The sequence below is a fragment of the Aegilops tauschii genome, chromosome 6, assembly GCF_002575655.3.
Source record: "Aegilops tauschii subsp. strangulata cultivar AL8/78 chromosome 6, Aet v6.0, whole genome shotgun sequence".
NCBI classification, from domain to species: Eukaryota; Viridiplantae; Streptophyta; class Magnoliopsida; order Poales; family Poaceae; genus Aegilops; species Aegilops tauschii.
This window is the reverse complement of record NC_053040.3, coordinates 232,692,991-232,717,400: the sequence shown is the minus strand read 5'-3', so window position 1 is coordinate 232,717,400 and position 24,410 is coordinate 232,692,991. Positions and strand designations below refer to the sequence as shown.

At 45.3% G+C, this 24,410-nt stretch overlaps 1 protein-coding gene across 1 annotated transcript; it reads left to right on the top strand.

Moving 5' to 3' along the window:
- Window positions 1-16,229: 16,229 nt before the first annotated feature.
- LOC141025985 (uncharacterized) lies at window positions 16,230-17,147 on the top strand. The gene has a single exon (XM_073501924.1). It carries the CDS (start codon window positions 16,230-16,232, stop codon window positions 17,145-17,147), a length of 918 nt encoding a protein of 305 aa, XP_073358025.1.
- The last annotated feature ends 7,263 nt before the right edge of the window (window positions 17,148-24,410 follow it).

The window sequence follows — 24,410 nt, the reverse complement described above, 5'->3', positions numbered from 1 at the left end:
ACGAGCCTGGATGATCTCGATTAGGGAAATGAATATATTGTTCTTATGAAGTTGAACTAGCTATGTATTGTACTATGTTTTTTTCATTTAGCTACCGTACTGTGATGTTATAATGTATTTATGTGCCTAAGATGAAATTGGCAAACAGCTGTTCGATATGAAATGTGAATTTGCGTAATACTGGAATTATTAATTGTAAACTAATAAACCTGGTAAATGTGTCATGGACCTTCGCAAACGGTTCTAGCAGTAAAAGCGGTTGTGATGGATAGCCCAATGCCACACAGTTTTCTTCATCAAATCATGTGTGATATAGTTGATAAAAGCAAACAGTTAACCAAGGAAGACCCTGTGTGATAGTTACACCTTTCACACACGAGCCTACACATAAAACTGTGTGGGATGTACGTCCGAACGGAAACATTTTCCCTGGATTGACTGTGTGGGATGTACATAAGAACAGAAACGTATTCCTTGGATTGACTGTGTGTGATATACATACGAACGGAAATGTTTTTCTGGGATTCACCATGTGGGATGTACATACCTACGGAAATGATTTTCTTGGATTACCGTGTGGGATGTACATACCTACGGAAATGATTTCCGGGATTCACCGTGTGGGATGTACATACCTACGGAAATGATTTCTGCGATTCACCGTGTGTGATGTACATACCTACGGAAATGATTGGGTTTCGATGCCTCGCCCGATCACACACGGCCCCAGCCTGGGTCCCAGGAGGGCCTATCCCCGACGATTTCTGAGTCGTGTCGGAAGGACACCCTATCGCACACACTCACTTGGCGACGGTTCCAAATGCCGTCGCGGAAAGGGGTAAAAAACCGTTTGTTTAGGACCGACGCGCACTAGTGCTAGCTATGTAAAGACAAACCTGGCTATCAAGAACAACTAAGTCCATGTGCTGGATAGGCCCATTGTCATTTCCTCCATGATAAAACCACAGGCGTGAGACAAGGACAGAGACAACCCATTGCCTACTGTGGTCGTGTATCTCAGAGAGCATCTGATGCGCCATCTACAAAGGCAGAGACACTTTTGGTTAGGAAGGTAAAAATACACAGAGAAGCACCACGCCAGGTTTTGCAATACGATAACATACCTAATCGAAGTCAAGTGAACAGACATAGTAAATGAACCACCAAAATATGTTTAACGCGTAAATAGATGCATAGGAAAGAACAATAGATGTTATCTTAGGTAATGCCCAGCAACAGATAAAGTAATATTTACAACCTCAAATCTTACTGAAAAGGGAGCAGACAATCGAAATATACAACCAAACCAGGAACCATACAATAATAGAGACCAAAAGGCAGCAAGTAGTAGTGAGACCAAAAGCAGATCGCAATATAAAGCGTGACGTAAGCACTATTCCAAAGACTGAAAGATCTTAGAGAAAACTACGTTTCTAGTCTGAGATCCAAGCGTGCCATCTTCATTCTCGATAAGTATTTTCAAGATTTTCTTGGAAGTCACATGTGAGACTGCCACGTAAAGCTGGCCATGAGTGAAAACAGGACTTTTCAGGTATAATCCAACAGCCTAGAGAGTATGTCCCTGGCTCTTATTGATGGTCATGGCATAACAAACCCTGACTGGAAACTGGCGACGATGCAAAGTAAATGGCCATTTAGTATCCTTGGTAGTGAGGCAAATCCTTGGAATGTATACAACATCCCCGATATTAGAACCAGTCATGATAATAGCCTCAATGACTTTCTCACCAAGCTTAGAGACAACAAGACGAGTACTATTACAAAGACCAGTTGCTTGACTTAAATTCCTAAGGAGCATAATCGACACACCTTTTTTCAAAACCAACTTGTGCTATGGGAAATTGTTAATTTTAATTGTATTCAGGTACTTGATAGGATAAAATACATCCATGTTACGCCTTGAGTCAGCAGTATTTCCTATAGAATCATAGCTTAAATACTCCCTCTCAGCAGAAGGCATTAAGGCTAGCACATGGTCATTAACTTCTTGAGCTAGATCATTTGTTCTTGTTAAGATAGCCCTTTGGCGCAAGTACTTTGGATTAGAGCAGTTTTTAGCAAAGTTTGTGTATACAGCATTAACAATAGCACCTATTCTATTATCCTCGGAATGGATCAACGTATCATCAGGAGTTGTTACCCAACTTGGCTCACACTCCCCTTGCCGAGTAACACAAGGCATTGTGCCATCACAAATACTCAAGATCCAACCAGCAAAAGAAGCCATCTCAGCCTGTAAAATAGGATCTGTTGTTTGCACAGCCAAACGCATGTTTATGTTAAGATGCAGAACGTCTATAAAATTCCACAGAGGTGAATTTGTTATAGCAGCATTTATAACCTACGAGCGAGTCCCACCCTCAATGACTGGTAAAATCTGTCTCAAATCACCACCCAAAACCATAACCTTACCACCAAAAGGCATGTCAGCTATAGAAGGATCGTCGGCAGACAGAATATCATGCAAGCTATGATCCAAAGCCTCAAAACATCTACGATGCGTCATTAAAGCCTCATCCCATATTATTAGTGAGGCTGATTCGATCATCTCTGCTAATTTGCTAGATCTTTTTATATCACATGTTCCAGTGCATCTAGACTGATTGGTATTTTAAACCTAGAATGAGCAGTCCTAACTCCAGGCAAAAGAAGTGCTGCAACCCCAGAAGACACAACCGTGAGAACAATCCTTTCTTTACCTCTAAGATAAGCAATTATAGAACTCCAGAGAAAAGTATTCCCAGTCCCACCTTATCCGGAAACAAAGAAAAAGCCAGGTTTTCCAAACACAACTCTGTCGATAATATTCTTATAAGCTAGGAGTTGATCTAGATTTAATTGGTTATACATGGTTTCTGCCTTTAGCAGTTCACTTTTAGGATCAACACATAGTTCATCAGTTATCATCTCATTGTCATGAAAGTTATCATCATATACAGTCTTTAATGGCAACCTGTAGTCTAAAATATTAGAACCATTTTGACTAAATAGAATGGTCAGTTTATCAAGCAACATGTCTCTCAGCTCATTAGGAGGCACAACATGACTATCATCACGAAAAGAGCGCTTGATATTGTACTTAATATCCTCAGCCATGTGTGACCAATATTTTTCAAAAAAAATCATTTTCATCGTTAACTCCATGATGGACAAGGATTGTAACAAAAAGCCAGCGTAGCTGATCCCCCATACCCCATGTCAAAGCCTCATCAAACGCACTATACCATTCAAGATCATCTCCAAGCAAGCCTCTAGCAGCACATGCCTCCTTAAAGGTTTCATACACAATCCCATATAAGTTCTAACATCTGTATATGACATGGCACCTTTGACAACCATCAGGAGCATTCTAAGATAGAAAAGCTCTCTAGTTGTAGGGTGCACAGAATAAATCCTACCAATCCTATAGCTCGAGGTCTTAGGAATCCATTGTTTTTTGCTTGCTAGGCAAGTCCATTTGGCTGGGAAGTCACAATAAGTAAGAGACCTAGCATTTGCATGGCATCTATTAGCTGCAAACCACTCGGTTAACATTGTTCTTTGTAGCCACGCATCGTCAGCAACTGACTTTAGGTTTGCTTTAACATTGAAACGCACCATGTGTTTATTTAACAAATGAACAGGCAATCTTTCAACAGAAGGCATCTTACTGTGTATATCAAAGCCATATATCCTCAAACAACCATCTTTATCACATATGTAACGGCATTGTCTATATTCCATGATCTCATCAATCTCAATACCATGCTTGTTTTTGATGCTTTCAAACAAAGTTTTTGAAAAATCAGGACCCTTTGTAACATACTTATAAAGATACTTGATGACATGGGTTTTATTGCACCACTCAACGTTAATATGCGCCTGGTATTTTTTTAGCATGAGCAGATTATATGGAACAACATGCCTATTATCAAACCTGACCTTATTTTTAAGTATAAAACGACCGTTGTCTGGGCGACTATACACAAGGAATCCACTATCATCTAGAGAGGTTTCAAGCTGGAATGACTTTGGAAATTTTTTTGAACACAATCCATCTTTCATGCAAGGACATTTAATACCATCTTCCCCGCAAGGGCCGTGCATCATGTGCTCAGAAACAAGAACATATCCAAGAGGATCTGCAATAGGATCAGGGATGGAAGCCGATATCAAAGAGTCAAACAAAGCAGGACTAACCTCCCATTTTTTCCTATCAAGCCAGATCAGGATATGGGCATGAGGAAGCCCTCTTTTCTGGAACTCCACAGTGTGCAGTACTGTGAATAAAGGGGGAAAAACTATCACGAGCTGAGGTGGAAAAGAATAGAAGAAAAGGAATGAGACTAATCGCAAAGAACGTTTTACCAGCTACGACATGACCAAAGGCCTCCCCACTCTTAATATCATGAATATAGTCATTGAGCTTTCATGTGATAAACCCTGACCGGAAGATCTGCCCTATCTGAAGGCACCTGGTCAGGCTTAGAACACAGGGCTTCTGTTACCTTAGGCCACTTGGGATTACAGGTAAAGGTGCTGAAAAGGTGTCGTGGGCCGAAGACACGCGAAATGGCCACTGCGTCTTGGAAGTTCTCAATCATATAACGCCGGCCACCGGTAAAAGAGGATGGAAGTATGTTTTTCTTGCCAACAGAACTTGCATCTGTCTGCCCTTTTCCAACAGCATCAGTGACCCCTTGCAAGTTCTCTGCTCTAAGATCATTATTAGCCTTCATGACAAAATGCAGCCTCCACTCGTCTATGCAAGCGCGCGCATCTACAATGGCTTGTGAGGAAAGAAAACCACAACAAAGGTATGGATTCTGATGCTCTGGTCTATAGTGGAGACAATAGGAATAATAGTCCTGCATGGTGAGCCTGGTTCTTTTGCTAGTATCTAAAGGGTCTGAACCAATATATTTAAGCCCAAGCTGAAACCGACATTCTGCATAGGGGAAGAGAAGAGGACACTGCAAAGGCATATATGAAGTTTGCAAAGAAGATATTTACCGCAGATTGTCATCTCTATCGTGTATTATAATGTCACGACAAGAAGTCTCCGCCGTAAACTCACCAAACATTAAAGACGCTAGCTCGTCAGTTGTAGGAAGGCTAAAATGTGGGCCATCAGATTCTCCAGGGGCAACTAAACGAATGGCTATCTCGGGATGCTTATTGGCTGCTAGTATTTCTCTAGCTGATCTAAACGTTTTGACATAAGAATTGTGTGTATCAAGCATGTGCATCAAGCCTTCAACAATAGACTCATCTAAACCACCATTACTCTTTTCACCCTTTTATAAAGCCTGAATCCTGTTTTGCACCTCATTCTGGGTATCATATATATAGAGCTCAGCATACTTAGGGGTATTTCCTTCCTTAGGCATAAGAGACCCCATTCGATGACAAACCTGGCCGTTTATTATATATATTTGGACCATTACCATCATTCACCGAACGGTCAACAGTAGTTCCAATGGAAGTAAATGCAAAAAGGTAGTTGTACTGACGATTTTTTTATAAACTCTCTGCTATGCGAGGAACCATTGTATCTCAACAACTCAGAGAGAAACAAGGGTGGCTTCTTAAAAGGTGTAATATACACCTTACCACCCTTGCAACATTTGTTGTAAACCACTCGCCTTAGTGTAATAGCGGAGTCCGATCTCACCCTCTCCTCGAACCAGAAGACTGCACCGCACTTGGTACATTTGTAGTCTGGGCCACCGTAGAAAGATCTCTTTCGGTACCCAGCTGCAAATTCATTGTGCCTCAGTAACAATAGCAAATCAGTAATGCATCATACAATAGTTTCTAGACACATCGGCACTCAGTATACCTTTCAGCATCTCAGACTCCTCAGCCGTGAATCCAACACAGTCAGCACTTAAGGGTGATCCAATGGCAGGGCCCTTTCCCCTAAGTCTATCGACAACCACCCTGCATCTCTTTCTATTACGGGCCGTAATTTCTGGACTAAGAACGGGGAAGAAACCATCATCTAAAAAAATAAAAGGCCATGTCACAAGTACGAAGAGGAATCGAGAGTATGCAGGAGGCACACCCACAAAGCAAAAGAACCTATTTCAAAAGGGCATCTTGTACATTTTCTTTTAGGCAGGCCTAAGGATATGTAAGGCAACGGAGAGTCACAGAAAGACAATTTTCGTCGAACAATGTGGCACGGAGGCGGTTGGTCGGCGCTTGAACTGGCCTTCGACGAACAGAACGGCGTGGAGGCATAATTCAAAGGAAGGACATGAAGAACCGAACAACCACAACACACTGCAACAGAAACGTAACACAAGGAAAGGCAATCTAATCAGGCGCATAACACAGCAAGAAGGCATGCACCTAGACCAAGAAACATAACCCAAAAAACAAGGCTCTACAAAAGGGCATGGAACTAACATTTTTTAAACGAAAGGGAGAGCCATCCGAAAAGCAAACCCAGGAAGAAAAGCAGGATTTTTTTCCTAAGAAGGTTAAAATACATAGGCAGGACAAAAAAGCCATCAAACAAAATCAAAGGAACATGCCTTTGAAAGCCTAAGAAGAACCACCAGTGCAAAAAACAGAGAAGAGAGAGAGAGAGAGCAAGCCCTAGAAACACCTTCCCAAGAGCCCATGGAAAACTATAAGCCCAAAGGTACAGGATCCTCTAAAGGCCATGCCCCAAGAAACACCTTCCCAAAAGCCCATGAAGAACCACAAGCCCAAAGGAACAGGCTCCTCTAAAGCCCGTTCTAGTTTTTTCTCTATAAGAGAAGGGGGCGGTCCAAAGGCCAAAGACCCAGCCGAGGAAGAATCAATAAACAAGTAACACATCTATTATCTGGGCACGTGGGAAGAGTATTGAATGTGAAGAAGAAGGCTATTCTTTTTAGTCTCGCAAAACATAGAAAGAAGACACTGCAAGGGCCAAAGGCCAGGTATATAAGAGCCATATAAAAAGTCCAAAGACTTTATTGCATCAGAGGAATGAACCAATTCAGTACAAAGTAGGCACGCAGGCCCAAATAAGAAGCCAAGAAAAGATAGCTAAAGAGATTGAAGAGAGGAAAGCATTTGCGCGCACAATAGACCCTAGTCAAACTACACCAGAACAGGGGCAACATCTGGGTTTATCTCCGTTTCTGCAGACGTACGGCGCAAGCGCAATAGCTCTCTCTCCAAGTGCCCAACACGCCGAATGGCAGAGACAACAACCGTTATAGAAGAACGAAGAGAGCTCCTATAGGCCATCATACAGTCATAATTATAGTCTCGAACCACAAACCCGTATAGACGCTGCAGAAAACTTATGGCCTGGAGGGCAGCCTGTTCACAAGCATGGAAAAAACCACACCAGGCTGAGCTCCAAAAAAATTCTCGGCGTGGAACCGGAGCAGAACTATCCCCTGGAAGCTCGAGTTCTACCCCAGCAAGAACAGACCCATCCTCCGTGATTTCACACAGATACGAAAGCGTCGGCAAAGCACACCGAGCCACCACGGCTTCCAAAATGGGTATAACAGTTGAAATAAGACCACACATCCTGCTCACACACAACGAAAGTCAAAAGAAAAAACTAAAAAATAACACGACCCCCGGGGCAGACCCGGAACAGCGAGATTATCAGTACATCAACAACCATGATAGCATGCACAGACAAACAAATATATCTGAACCCACAAGTAACGCACATGCAATGGAAAAGAAGAGCAAACCTTCAGGAGCAGTAGCAGGCCGCAGGTTCAGAAACAGAGCAGTTTTTCCAACCTGCAAAATAAACGCAGACAGAACCATTAGAACACAGCAAGTCATAGAGCACATATATACTCCATCAAAGGTAGTAAACAAGTGCAGAGCAACACGATGGCACCAGAACAATTCTTCTTTTAACCAAAGGAAACAACATCACTCAGCATGCCAAAACACCATCCACTATATATATATATATATATATATATATATATATATATATATATATATATATATATATATATCAGCTTTTAATCGCTGAGCAATCTAACTGTAGACATGCAGGAAGCGAAGGACTATCAATTAACCTCACACACCATGTTTTTTCAGGCAAAGTAACAAATAGAAGAAGTATAAACCTTCAGGGTCACTGCAAAGGCAGCAAGCAAGCAAAACGGACTAAGCACAACACCTACTCAGACCTAATCTTTCGGCTATCCCTAAGCAGCGCATCACTCGACAATCTAGAAATAGAGACAAAGAGGCAAAAGAGCAGCATATTACTAGAACGATGAAGCACAACTATAACAACAACAAGCAAGCGAACGCGGATGAACAGCCGACCAACCTGAGAACAAACCAAAACACAAATTATACTCATATTAGCCGCTGACGAACAACACGAAGCATGCACAGATAACGGAACGAGAAAATGCCAAAGCAGAGCACATGACAGCAGGCAAACATCCTATCGAGCAACACCCAAGCATTTCAACAAACACCTCAAAGGCATATGCCCACACAGAGGCAGAAGAGGCGAGCACTAACCTGGACAGCAAGAACGGAATGACGCACGCTCCCACGCAAGAGCCAACGGGAAAAACCGGTAGCAAACTTTGCACCAATGAAGCAAACACAAACAAAACAGGCCAGTAATCAAGAGAAGGAACGGCAGAAAGGAATAGGCAAAGGATAAGAGGATGAACCTCAACCAACGCCACCCATGGAGCAACGGGCGGCCATGGCGACAACCGCAGCGCAAGCTGTTTGAACTGGACGAAGCTAGTAAAAGATAAGAATTGAAACACAAAGAGAGCATCATGAAGCATATGACTAGAACATTTAAGTCTAACCCACTTCCTATGCATAGGGATTTTGTGAGCAAACAACTTATGGGAACAAGAATCAACTAGCATAGGAAGGCAAAACATGCATAACTTCGAAAACTTCAACACATAGAGAGGAAACTTGATATATTGAGATATGTAGATGCATATGTTCCACTCTCATAATAATTTTCAGTATCATCATGAATGAATTCAACAATATAACTATCACATAAAGCATTCTTTTCATGATCCAAAAGCATAGAAATTTTATTACTCTCCACATAAGCAAATTTATTCTCATGAATAGTAGTGGGAGCAAACTCAACAAAATAACTATCATAGGATTGAAAATTAAAATCATGATGACAAGTTTCATGGTTATCATTATTCTTTATAGCATGCATGTCATCACTATAGTCATAGATAGGAACTTTGCTGTCATAATCAATTGTGACTTCTTCCAACATAGTGGAATCATCATTAAATAAAGTCATGACCTCTCCAAATCCACTTTCATCAATATAATCATCATATATAGGTGGCATACTTTCATCATAATAAATTTTCTCATCAAAACTAGGGGGGCCAAAAACATCATCTTCATCAAACATAGCATCCCCAAGCTTATGGTTTTGCATATCATTAGCATCATGGATATTCAAAGAATCATACTAACAACATTGCAACCATGCTCATCATTCAAATATTTTGTGCCAAACATTTTATTGACTTCTCCTTCTAACAATTGAGCACAATTTTCCGATACATCATTTTCAAGAAAGATATTATAAAGATGATCAATAATATGATGCAACCTCAATTCCATTTTTTGTAGTTTTCTTTTATAGACCAAACTAGTGATAAACAAGAAACTAAATGATTCAATTGCAAGATCTGAAGACATACCGTCATGCACTCACCTCCCCGGCAACGGCGCCAGAAAAGAGCTTGAAATTTACTAGGCAACTTTATTCTTGTAGACACGTGTTGGGCCTCCAAGCGCAGAGTTTTGTAGGACAGTAGCGATTTTCCCTCAAGTGGATGACCTAAGGTTTATCAATCCGTGGGAGGCATAGGATGAAGATGGTCTCTCTCAAATGACCCTGCAACCAAATATAAGAAATCTCTTGTGTCCCCAACACACTCAGTACAATGGCAATTTGTATAGGTGCACTAGTTCGGCGAAGAGATGGTGATAAAAGTGTAATATGGATGGTAGAAATATATTTTTATAATCTGAATAAATAAAAACAGCAAGGTAGCAAATAGTAAACGAGCACGAAAACGGTATTACAATGCTTGTAAATGAGGCCTAGGGTCCGTACTTTCACTAGTGCAACCGCTCAACAATGCTAATATAATTGGATCATATAACCATCCCTCAACGTGCAACGAAGAATCACTCCAAAGTTCCTATCTAGCGGAGAACATAAGACGGAATTGTTTGTAGGGCACGAAACCACCTCCAAGCTATTCTTTCCGATCAATCTATCCTAGAGTTCGTACTAAAATAACATGAAGCTATTCTTTCCGATCGATCTAACTAAGAGTTCGTACTAAAATAACACCAAAGCAAATTCAGATTCATAATATTCAATCCAACACAAAGAACCTCAAAGCGTGCCCCAAGATTTCTCAGAGAAACAAAGACAAGAACGTGCATCAACCCCTATGCATAGATTACCCCAATGTCACCTCGGGAATCCGCGAGGTGAGTGCCAAAACATATATCAAGTGAATCAATATGATACCCCATTGTCACCATGATTATTCAATTGCAAGACATATATCAAGTGTTCTCAAATCCATAAAAGTATTCAATCTAATAACAACGAAATCTCAAAGGGAAAAACTCAATTCATCACAACAAGATAGAGAGGGGAAAACACCATATGATCCGACTATATTAACAAAGCCCGCGATACATCAAGATCGTGACATCTCAAGAACATGAGAGAGAGAGAGAGAGATTAAACACATAGCTACTGGTACAAACCCTCAGCCCCGAGGGTGGACTACTCTCTCCTCATCATGGTGGCCGCCGGGATGATGAAAATGGCCACCGGAGATGATTCCCCCCTCCGGCAGGGTGCCAGAAAGGGTCTAGATTGGTTTTCGATGGCTACAGAGCCTTGCGGCGGCGGAACTTCTGATCTAGGTTAACCCCGCGTGTTTTTGGAATGTTTGTGAATTTATAGGGTAAAGAGGGGGTGCAGGAGGCCACCGAGGTGGGCACAACTGGCCCCCAAGGCGCGCCCTAGTGGGTTGTGCCCCTTTCGGGGAACCCCCAGGTGCTTCTCTGGCCCATCCTGGGTGTTCTGGTCCATCAAAAATCTCCAAAAAGTTTTGTGGTGTTTGGACTCCATTTGATATTGATTCCCTGCGATGTAAAAAACAAGCAAAAAACAGCAACTGGCACTGGGTCAATAGGTTAGTCCCAATGAATGATATAAAGTTGCTATAAAATGATTGTAAAACATCCAAGAATGATAATATATTGGCATGAATACTTCATAAATTATAGATACGTTGTGCACAGACAGGCAGACATCCCTTCTCTTATTGATATTGCAGTCGTACCCTCTGTTTGTCTAGCAGGCCTCACCCACCATTTGTGAGAAGCAACTCCACCACCAACCCTCCTACACTCTACCTTTGTTTCTCTCCCAGCGTTATTCCTCTGCTACACATATGCATGGATGCCGATCGATCTCCCTCAATACATAGCTAGGTCTCTCTCCTTCTCCACACATATACCAGTCGATTTACCTCTCTAAAGTTAGGTCTCTGCCCCCTCCCCCCCCCCAGACACACCGATAGTCGAACGTTGTAGGTAGGTATCCATGCCACAGAGACAAACTGCACCTTTGCCCTCTCACATTCTAGTAGGCCAACCGCCCTGTATCTTTGACGTGGGCAAACACTAATTCGATGGCACTCTTTATCGATGCGCACCCACACACTTCATCCCTGTTTTCGATTCCATCGATATCTCACGCCGATGATACCTCCACTCTCTTCTCGTGGATCGCTCCACTATATATGATATATCCAGGACTCTATTTCACACACATTGCATATGTACATTTTTTTGGTTGAGATATCATCGACACATTGCCTCTATTTCGCACAAACCATCTCTCTCACACCCACCCACGTACGAACCTACATGTAAAGAAGAGGTGCACGCACGACACACATACTCACGTCTCGTTCCCGGCCACACCCGCGCGGGTACACAGTGGAGCTCATTTCTGTACAAAAAGGCAGCCCACATGATAATTTGACGCATGTAGCGGTTGTTTACTCGAAGGAGGGTTGTGTACCACGCGTACACGGAACAAAGTTCGACTTGACGTGTTAGTATTAAATATAGTTTTATTCCTCAATGGCACGTACAGAATATAAAATGATTGTCATCGAGAAAAAAGAAATCCGCCCCACTATATACAATGGAGCCTGCCTGCCGGGGTTTGTCTCTCGTCACACTATCTCGCACAAGGCGGCGGTGGCCTCTCTCTGTCTCTCATCGTTGGTCACTGATCCGGTCGCATCCCGTCCGCCGACGAAAAGGGAGGATGTGCATCATTTCTCCATTCGACATCATCGAGGCAACACGTACCGATCTGTGGTACCCGCCGTTCTCTCTGACCAAGCTCCGGTGCTGTAGGGCCTTCGCAACTTGCTCGGTGCCGCAGTATGGGCAGATCCCGCCCACCGCCGCTCTCCTAGTTACGTCCAGAGGACCACCAGGTACAACTTCCTCCCCTCTGGCCTGGCTCCACTGCCCATCTTCCCACGTCGCTGCATGTGGAAAATCTTGCATGTGGATCTTCCCTAGTTCTTTGCCCAAAACGTAGCTCGTCTGGCGTACTTTCCATATTGCAATCTCGTCCTCACACCGTTTTCGATAAACAATTGTGCTGTTATCTTCCCTTAGGACAAGGAATATGCTTCTTTTTTGTCGTCGTATGTGTCATCAACTGTTATTGGCCAGTAATTGTTTCCTTTCTACCTCTTTTTTGCAAACAGGGCTATCCATTTCACCTCGTTGCTATTGCGACCTTTTGGTGAACTGCACAAATCACTTTTTTTCTTAAGAGTGTTTTGTGCAGTTCTACTAAAATGTCACACGGGCAACGTCTCTTCAGTGCGACTGCACAAAGGGAGATTGGTTTTGCTCTATCCTCCTCATCCAACTCCGAGCCTAATCTTCTCCAACTAGTTAGTCTTAAGAGAGACTGCAAAGGTGACCGGTTTCTATTTGTGTGTTTATTGTTTCATCAACAGTCCTCTATTATTGTAATCACACTTAATATCTTGGGAACAGGGACGCTCAGCTCTATTTTAGTGGAACTGCACAAAATGATCGGAATGTTGCATGCTCCTGACAGCTACTTTTTTCCCAACACCCGTTGTTAATTTAGATAGAGCTGGGGGGATTTGCTGCCAATGAAAGCATGGATCAATTTTAATTTAACATATTCTCACAACTTTGTCTTCAATTGTGATGTAAATATTAGCTCTGATCTGCTAATCATTGAGATGCATTAGCAAGGAAGTTAGTTTTTGTTTTTTTCTGAAAGAGCATGGATGTTAGTTTCCTTTCTAGTATTTTGATTGATGTTGTAATGAGACAACCTTCCAGCTGGCAAGAGACACGAAACAAAAGCTGAAAGCTTCAGAGCATTTTACAATTTCATGTCGCTAGAAAATAATATGTATACGTCAATTATGTAAACAAATGCTGGAAGCTTGATAGCATTGCCAGAAGCCATTTAGCATCCGGGTCCATGTGCCATGCACCAAATTATAGTGCACAACCGCACGGGAGACTCAGCCCGGTTGTTGCGCTACACTAATAGTGAGTAATGAGCAGTCAAATCATAAGCCCCACCTTTCCCACTTCAAGTTGCTCGGAAGAGGAAACCATCAATACGCTCTTATTTGAATCCGCTCATACTACTCCCTCCGTCACAGTTTATAGAGTGCACTTCAACAATCTCTGGGACCAAGGCGACTAGCGATCGGCCTGAAAAATAACATTGGTAGTTATAGCATGGCGTCTATTACTAGAGGAAATAATGCGTACACATATTGTCGCGGATATACCCCGCGGTATGACCCGGCCTGATCTATGAGCCGACAAGAGCTTGGTGACTCACTTGTGACCCGGTTGAAGCTGGCGATTCACTGGGGACCCGGAGGGCGGGTCAGAAGAACGACAAGACCCAACGGCCCATAAGACGGCTCATGGGAAGGCGGGCTCATGTTATGGTAGGCCGGCTTAAGAGGAAAGGAATAAGGAATATTCTGTTATAAAGGAAGCAAGACTAGGATTCCGCTTGTAATAAGAGTAGTCCTAGTCCTACTAGGACTCCACATGTAACCCGCCCCTGCAACTTATATAAGGAGGGACAGGGCACCCAAGAGGGACAAGTTTTACAAGTTAGGTTTTAGACAGACAAGTCAATAGCTCTCGAGATAGAGCACCCTTGTAATCGTGATCATCATTATCAATATCAATGAAACAGGATGTAGGCTTTTACCTCCACTGTGAGGGGCTGAACCTGGGTAAAAACCTCGCGTCTCTTGTCACACTCAACCCCTCTCAAGCTACTACATAGATGCGTTGGCCTCACGACTAAGTACTTTCAACGAGGACATCTGCCGTGACGAATCCACGATAGTTGGCACCCACCATGGGGCCCGCGCACGGTGGCGCCCACCGTGTGTTGGCCTCACCCTTTCTTGGAGGGATATCTTACAAGGATCGAGAAGTTCGCAATCTTCGAATGAGAAGAGCCGGTTGGAAAGGATCTGCATCAGCTTCAAGTTCATCGGTCCAGATTCATAGTTTGGAAGATTTAGGGAAAATTAAGGTTGCGATTTGATGGCTGCCGCAAGTCGCCAAGAAAGAAGTTACAAGTCGCCAACACCATCGGTGTGTCAAGTTTCGGTAGCTCGCCAAAACCAGTACGGTCGGAGTTGCCGTCACTATTCAACCATCAACAACAAAGGAAAAAGTCAAGGAAAGGGAAAGAGGCAGACGTGAATTTTCTAAAGACGCCTACAACCCAGAAACGAACACAATCACGACTGGGAGTCAACATCCATGACCCGGATTCACCACGACGAGTGGCCACGGGCTTCCCTCGAGCCGGCGGCGGAGCGCCTCCACCGTCGTCTCTCAGCTGGCCTCAGTTGCTGCCGTCAAACCGCCCCGTCTATGGCCTCAACTGGCCTCCGCCCTCATGACCTTTCTCTGAGCCGCCTCCACCTTCGCTGGCCTCGGCCTTGAGTCGCTGCTTTCAAGCCGCCACAACCTCACGCGGTTTTACCGCTGCACCTCGAGCCGTCAGGGGCCTCCTCTACTGCTCTATAAGCCGCCGACCACCAGTGTTCCGCCGAGCTGCCGGCGCCTCATCTGGCCGCTACCAACAGCGCCTTCTCAACCCGCCTCCTCGCGTCAGATCTCCGTCTCGCTGAAGAACCGCCGGGTGCCTCCGTCGGACTCGATGGAGCCGCCGCTTCGCCTACTCGCTCCGCCAGATTCGGCCTGGGGCTACTACAGTTGTGGCCTCGCCTGGGACTCGCCTCGCCGGTTCACTTCTTCTGCCACAAGCTGCCTTCTTCATTCTTTTCAGGTGTAAAAGCTTAAGTAGTCAAAGACTAGGCTACAAGTCAAACAATATACTACTCATCACAGATCAGAGGCCGCGCATGATGAGTATGGACACTCGCGAAGAAAGTTTTAGTCGGCCTGTGGAATACAACAGATGAACACTACTATCCCAAGTATTTTACTCTAAAGGCCATGACCTAGAGATGGACCTGTTAGAATTAAACTTGCTGTTTTTTGTTTTTTCATCATATTTATTTAGCAGTGTCATCCATGTTGTCACGTCCAACCTACCTGGCTACGGGCATGTACTCACGTAGAGAAGAGATTACGCCTGTATATGCAAGTCAGTAGTGTATCCCGTTGAGTTTGTTAGTAGTTTGCATGGATAGGCTAGCTGCATGCGTCTAGTTCCGTGGAGTCCAAGCGGCCGAGTTGTGTAGCAGAAAGAGGTGGAGAAAGAAGCGGGCAAAATCAGTTGTGGCATGCACCGGCTGCGTGAACTCTTAGTTGATCTACAAAAAACTTGGAAGAGGCTCAATCTAGACGTGGGTTAGTTGAGTAGTAACCAGGTCAGACAGTTGTGGCCTGTGCGTGTGTGTGCATGGAGTTAGTGGGTGAGTGGCTGCGTTTTAGCCGTGTGCTTCCGGCTATTTAAGCCATCATGTAATTGCATTGCAAGTGTGAGAAGAAAACAAAGAAAAGGCAAAGTGTGTGCGTGCCAATACTCTGTGCGTATCTTCTTCCACCTCTAGTTGTGTGTGTGAGTCTTCTTCCTCCTTCGGCTATGCCAACATTTGGTATTCAGAGCCATGGTGACTGAAGGTTCACGCACTCCGTCGCCGGGTCTCCGCCGTGTCTCGGCCTCGCCGGTGGTGCGCCGAGGCCGGAGCCCGACGCGGCGTGGCTGCCGCGAGGTGGTGGGGCAGCAGGAGGTCGTCCACCAGGCCAGCAGCACCGTCGTCTACCCGCCGCTGACGGCAACGAACTACTTCGAGTGGTCACTGATAATGAAGGTGAACATGGAGGCCCAACGCGTGTGGGACGCCATCGAGGGATGCGGGAGCTTCAGCCAGGACAGGGCGGCGCTGGCGGCAATTCTGCGAGCCGTGCTAGAGGAGATGCACTCCACGCTTGCCGTGAAGGCGATGACAAAGGAGGCATGGGATGCCATCAAGATCATGCGGGTCGGCGATGCCCGCGTCCGTGAGGCCAAGGCGCAGACTCTCCTCAAGGAGATTGATGTCGTCCGCATAAGGAGCGGCGAGACCCTCGATGAGCTCGCCATGCGCATGAACGGGATCGCCAACAAGCTGCGCACGCTCGGCGAGAACCTCGACGAGGTGAAGGTTGTGAAGAAGCTTCTTCGCATCATGCCGTCCAAGTATACCCTGGTAGCTATTGCCATTGAACAACTTCTTGATCTTAAAACCATGTCCATGGAAGAGCTTGTGGGAAGGTTCAAAACGGCGGAGGACCGGAGCGACTTGGACGAGAGCGCCAACAACTACGACCAAGGTGGTGGGAGTCGCCTGCTCCTCACGGAGGAGGAGTGGCTTGCTCGCAACCGCATCGGCGCCGGCAAGAAGAAGCGCAACTTCGACATACGCAAGGTGCAATGCTACAACTGTCAAGAGTACGGACATTACTCCAAGGACTGCACCGAGCCAAGGAAACAGCGGGCGCTTCTTGCTGCCGCGACGGCCGACGACGAGCCGGGGCTGCTGTGATGCTACGGCATGGGAGTTCGAATAAACGACAGCAAGGTTAAGGGGGTGATTGTTAGAATTAAACTTGTTGTTTTTTTGGTTTTTCATCATATTTATTTAGCAGTGTCATGCATGTTGTCATGTCTAACCTACCTGGCTGCGGGCATGTACTCACGTAGAGAAGAGATCACGCGTGTATATGCAAGTCAGTAGTGTATCCCGTTGAGTTTGTTAGTAGTTTGCATGGATAGGCTAGCTGCATGCATCTAGTTCCGTGGAGTCCAAGCGGCCGAGTTGTGTAGCAGAAAGAGGTGGAGAAAGAAGCGGGCAAAATCAGTTGTGGCATGCGCCGGCTGTGTGAACTCTTAGTTGATCTGCAGAAAACTTGGAAGTGACTCAATCTAGACGTGGGTTAGTTGAGTAGTAACCGGGTCAGACAGTTGTGGCCTGTGCGTGTGTGTGCATGGAGTTAGTAGGTGAGTGGCTGCGTTTTAGCCGTGTGCTTCCGGCTATTTAAGCCATCATGTAATTGCATTGCAAGTGTGAGAAGAAAACAAAGAAAAGGCAAAGTGTGTGCGTGCCAAGACTCTATGCGTATCTTCTTCCACCTCTAGTTGTGTGTGTGAGTCTTCTTCCTCCTCCGGCTGTGCCAACAGGACCCAGGCATGGGAATGGATTTGACTACACACCGAGCCTTCCTCACCTCGAATAGCCGGAGTGCATCCGCTGCACTAGGCCGCCACTGCGCCTCCGCCGTGGCTCACTTTGAGCCTCTGCCTCCGGGCGTCGTTTCTGTCAACTCGCCGAATCCGCGCGCCTTCCTCCGTGAAGCCGTTTCTTCACCGCACTGAAGCCGCCTTTGTTTGGTGTTGTCTCTTGGCCGTCTCTACCATGTCCAAGTCGCCGGCCGTGGCCACGAGCTCCTTGCGGCAACCCGCTTCCACGCGCCTGCAACGCCCGCCGCTACCAGAGCCGGCCCTGCCCCTTCGTGTGGCCTCGGTTGTGCGCTGAGTTGCCACTTCCGCGACCCATCTCACTTCGCTGTAGTGGCCGGTTTCTTCCACTTCATCGACCCAGGCCTCGCCTGAAAGATGCCACCGCCGGGAGTTGCTCCTGTAAATGAAATCGCCTCTACTTCGATGCTCGCGGCCCTGCCTCCGCGCCCGTGAGTCATTGGTTTGATTTAAGCTGTTTTTAAGGCTGGGGCTCTGAGCTGCCGTCATTGGCTTGCGCCTCTAAACCGTTGGCTGTTGTCGAGCCACCGTTCCCACGGCTTTGCAACAGTCGCCGCCGGAGTCTTTTCCTTTTCTATCTCCGTACGTCAGTGCCTTGCAAGCCGCCTTTCTGAGCCAGCGATGTGGGAATTATTTTTTCTCGTACTGCTGCAGGGGAGTCTCACCAATTATTTTATTCTCTGTGTCAACCGTGGAGGATGTGAGCTTCAGCAGCTGCTGAAGGGAGTTCAGAGTCAGAAGGGTCTTCGACAAGAAGAGATATTACAAAACTTTGACACGCCAGCTCTCTAATGCCATCGTTTGACTATGAGAGGATGTGGAGCTAATGTTCTGAATCACAAACAAGCCGATATTGCTATAGAGCTTGACTATATGTGCTTGCTTTTACAAAGTTGCACTTGCTTGGCGGGTTGCGGCGAAGAAATTCCACTAATTTGGCCGGTTCTAAATTGGCACTTGGTGCTACCCAGAGGGCATTACTTGGTCGAATTGCTATGGGTACTAATCCAGCATCCATACAATTATTACATTCACCCGAGATTTCCTATGGGTATGGACACCAGCGAAGAAACAAGGACCATGGAGTTTGACTGGGTGTGGTCAGCTCAAAATTTATCAGAGTACACACGTCCATTATTACGAATGTTTGCAACTCGCCCGCGGTGGACTTCAACTATACCACAGTCATCATCAACCTCGTGGTTGATAGTTTTCGACAAAATATATCAGGCGATATTCATCTAAATCTATTTTCTTAATAAATTGTTTCTATCAGAGAACAATCACTTTGGTGTGTATATTTTATGTGCAGGATAAGTATTCATTACAAAGTGGCATTATACCGTGGAGATGGAGGCGCGCCAACATCATTCGGCACAGGTGGTCCTCCATGTCGCGTTACTAAACAGACTCCTGCACCGGCTTACAACGCCGTGGCCGTCTCCCGCGACCGCACTGGCTTACAACGCCGCGGCCATCTTCAAACGTTGCGGCTGACTTCAACGTTTACATCAACACGCCAGGGGCTGCATACACCAGTATGAGCCGCCCAACGGACGCACGCAAGTCGCCGTGCCCGTGGTCCAGTTTACGTCAACACATCGGTGCAATGCTTGCATGTACGAGCCACCCAATGGACGCGCTCAAGACGCCGCCCGCAGTCTGATCTACATCAGCATTTCGGTGCAGTGTTCGTCTATAGGAGCCGCCCAAATGGACAGGCGCACAAGTCGCCGCCACTGCGGTTTGGTTAAACTTCAACAACCAGCCGGGCCAAACCATCGACCGGACTATTGAAGCAATTCATACGGGATCATCTATAACCTGCTACAATCAAGCTTAACCTTCAGTGGATTTACATGGCGTTGTCAACACCAAAGGCATACGCTTATGACACAGTCAACTACGAAGACTCTCAAGCCGCCTCTTCGAGTCAACTTAAGACTCGAGGGCTATAGATATGGCTCGACACATTGTCGTTTTCAACAAAAACCCCGGGTCATTGCAAGGAAGTTAACCCGGTCCCGGTGGCTACTACATTATTGACGGAAGGATTAAAAGTTGCCCAAGAAGATGAGCCACCGAGAGGCGCCATCCAAACATGGGTGCCCTGATTTATTGGATCATCATCAAGTCACTTGGGGGCTTCTGCTGTTTTCTTCATACAAGATGGCGGCTTACAAAAGGGCGGCTTACAAGATCGTGCAATAGTTGATTACGTCAACAAGGTCGCTTGGGGGCTTTCAACCCGCCGTGTTAAGCTTCAACCCTCTCGATCGGCTCGTCATCCACTGCAAGTTTGGGTCATGTACCCAAAAGTTGATTACGTCAACAAGGTCGTTTGGGGGCTTTCAACCGGCCGGGTTAAGCTTCAACCCTCTTGATCGGCTCTTTAGCCACTGCAAGTTCGGGTCATGTACCCGAAATTTGATTACGTCAACAAGGTCGTTTGGGGGCTTTCAACCCGCCGGGTTAAGCTTCAATCCTCTCGATCGGCTCTTCAGCCACCGCAAGTTTGGGTTATACCTGCCTGTAAGCTGATGCCGCTCCGCCACGTGAACCGCCGAACTCTACCAGTTATTCTCGTCATGAGACCCTGCACTAGTTAAGGTTCAAACGACGGCTTGTGTCACGTGAGGGCCTCTTACCGATGCGAGGATAAACTCACTCATCTGCTGCGTACTCTCCGCCAAGTGGCTCGTCGTACTGTTAACAGTCACTCTAAGACCCTGCACTGTTTAAGGTTCAAACGACGGATTTACGTCACGTGAGAAGTAGCTTATGGGCATAGGGGTACTCATGCCCTGCTGTAGCACTCCAATATGGCTCGTCGTAATCTTAACAGTTACTCTTTAAAGACCCAGCACTGGTAAGGTTCAAACGACGAATCTGTGCCATGTGAGAACCGGCATTTGAGTTTAGGAAGCCATGCCTAAGTTTTTCAAAAACAAAAAGAAGGAAAGCAAGAACATCATACATTGCATACATCATCATGCATTGCATCATGCATCATACGTACATATCATGCCGGTCTTCAAACCAGGTCAAATCATAAAATTCTGCACGTATAAATAGATCTTTGATAGCCAAAATGGCTGCATCTTCATCATGGTTTATCATAGCCAGTATTAAATGATTGGGGTTTTCAAGCCAGCTCAGAGAATAGGTTATTTTTTGAAGAGCCGCCCTATCAGATATAATGTTGTGTCATCTAATTGACCAGCTCTTGGATTTTTTCAACTAGTGCTCTGTAGTAATCTACAACACTTATGGATTTCTCAAACATATATTTGTCGGGTTGCACCGCAATCATGAGCAGGGATTTTATTTCAAGGACAAAGGCATTATTACATGATATTCATACCGGGTTACAACCACGGTCAAGGATTCATTCAGCAAATCATGATGAGTTACATTATTCAAATTGAGATTACATCAAGTATGCAAGTCCCATGTCGCTGCAAGCATGCACCATGGCACTTGGGGGCTAATGCAAAGTCATTTTTAACTTACCTCATTGAAGACCTGACCCATCACATAGTGATGAGCCGGCCCTTGGGGGCTACTAATTGATCATGTCAAAGGTAACCCGAAACTTGGGAGCTATATCATATGGTGTTATTTTTTGAAGTACATACAAAGTCCCAGCTCAGCATTATCTTACTGAGCTGGCCCTTGGGGGCTACACATTGCTACTTAAGTGTACATGATCATATCTACAAAGTCCCTACTCATTATTGCATAATGACCCGGCACTTGGGGGCTACACATGTGAAGTGCAAAATATTCAGTTTATGACTGGTGGCTTAGATGAACAAACTGGATTTTCTCCAAGGTTGCAACATTTTAAAGCAAATCTTAAAGCTATCACTATGTTCTCTTCTTAAGACTTGGGGGCTACAGGTGACATGCATACCAGGGAGAAACATCTTCAAGTTCTTAGTTTTTTGAACAAACCAGGTATCGTATTCTCAGTTTTGGCCTGGATAAATCAGGAAAGTTAATTACATGACCCAGTGTCAGCAACAATCATGACCCGACATTATCAGTCATAACCCAGCAATTTCGAGGATCAAAACTTGACAAGCTCTAGCATCATTAAGCCGGAGTATTCAAAAACTGGTTCAACTCCAGAAGGACATCTAAGTCCAATATTTTTATTAAGTCAGAGCATTGAAGACCGACTCAAACAGATTCTTTTTTATAATATTTTTCTACAAGCAAATTGACTATGAAGCTGGCCACTTGACCCAGACTTTTCAGAAGAAGTACCAGGATCTTTTGCATTGGCAAAGTTTGAACATATCTGCTAAATGTGATTTGCTATGAAGTCATGTACACGTATCAAGAAGGAAATGAAAAGGACTTAAGGATGATCAGGTGCCGGTTCAGGAAAACTTTTAACCCGGAGCACAACCTGTCAAATATGTTCTTGTGTTTATTTTGCAGGATGAGTTTAACATGAATAAATCCAAATAAACTGGGGGCTAATGTCGGGGATATACCCCGCGGTATGACCCGGCCTGATGTATGAGCCGGCAGGAGCTTGGCGACTCACTTGTGACCCGGTTGAAGTTGGCGATTCACTGGTGACCCGGAGGGCGGGTCAGAAGAACGACAAGACCCAACGGCCCATAAGGCGGCTCATGGGAAGGCCGACTCATGTTATGGTAGGCCAGCTTAAGAGGAAAGGAATAAGGAACATTCCCCTACAAAGGAAGCAAGACTAGGATTCCACTTGTAATAAGAGTAGTCCTAGTCCTACTAGGACTCCACATGTAACCCGCCCCTCTAACTTATATAAGGAGGGATAGGGCACCCAAGAGGGACAAGTTTGACAAGTTAGGTTTTAGACAAACAAGTCAATAGCTCTCGAGATAGAGCACCCTTGTAATCGTGATCATCATCTCAATATCAATGAAGCAGGATGTAGGCTTTTACCTTCGCCGTGAGGGGCCGAACCTGGGTAGAAACCTCGCGTCTCTCGTCCCACTCAACCCCTCTCAAGCTACTACATAGATGCGTTGGCCTCACGACTAAGTCCTTTCAACGAGGACATCTGCCGTGACGAATCCACGACACATATGCATGCAGTGCTTCCACCCCGGGTACACACATGCATGCACTTACTCTACTCCGCGTACACACCTGCATTGAGAGAAAATTGTGGGCTTAATTGTGGTTACCACATCCTAAGTCCTCATTTGGTTCATAGGATAGGAAAGTCATAGGAATAGGAAAGTCACAAGAAATGAGATGACATGTATCTGAAATCATATGAATAGGAATAGGAAAGAAGATGCCCTTTGGTTGACATCATAGGATTTTTTTGCATTGAGTCTAGCCTAATGTTTATTTTCCTATGAAATGTGGAGGATAGGAAGAATTCCTTCGTAGGAGTAGGATTCTATTCCTTCCTAAAGGAATTTTTCCTATACAAATCCTATCTTATGGGGTTCCTACAAAATTCCTACAAACCAAAGGAGGCCTAATTAATTGAGCATTAAACCAAACGCGTCTAAAATCTGTCTAGTGGTGGAAATGCATGAGAATTGAAGCGCGCCCTATAAAGTATGACGGAGGGAGTAGTATGAAGGTGCAAAACCAAGTCCGCGTATGGCCTGTCGGCCAGCGCGCTTCCTCTTGGCATATCACTAACATGTGGGACCGGAGTGTGAGCAAACTATTCTCATTTGATGGCAAAATGGCCAACCCGCCGCTCCTTGAGAGAGACGAGGAGCGAGAACACAAAGACAGGCTCACACGGAGGCCAAGATATATTCGAGCATGGTTGATCGATATCATCATTACATGTTCGATGTTTTTTAATAGTACCATTGGGCTGCCATTTTCCGCACTTCTCCCGAATAAATGTGTACTTTATCAGAGATTAAAATGAAATAAGATTACAGACGCTCCACCATGCAGTTCCTAGTACCTGTATACTAGTAGTACTACACGTAGTACTACTAAACCTTGCGCTTGACTCTTCGCCTCTACGGGAAGTCGAACAATGATCGTACTATGGTGTATGCCTCTGGCAATTTGACATCAAATGAACAGCTGCACGTCCAACACCTGGGTGAGGATAGGTTGCATTAGTCAAAACCTTCTCCTCGTCCTGCGAGCCACCGCGGTTGAGGTAGACGGAGAGGGCGTAAGCAAGCTTCACCTTGTCTTGCAAGCTTCTCCTCGTTCTGCAAGTTGACAGGACACACCAAAGTAGTGCTAGTCCACACTCCCTCCTTTTCGGTTATTATGGCTTAATCTTTTTTGTGGGTAAATGAGAGAGCTTTATTCATACATAAGCATTCTTAGGACAATCAGCCAAGAGAATGGTCACTAGGAAGCGAGGTACCACTACTACAGGTTGGTCCAAACGCGACAGTCCAATCAGAGACCCTTCGACGAAACTGTGTGCGATGCATTAATCACAAACAGTGATGTAATAAAACCGTCAAAAAAGATGCACACCGTTTGCGATGGCGGTGACATCAAACACGGTTCAGATTGGAGTTGCGTGTGCGATGCATGGCAAACGGTTAATCCA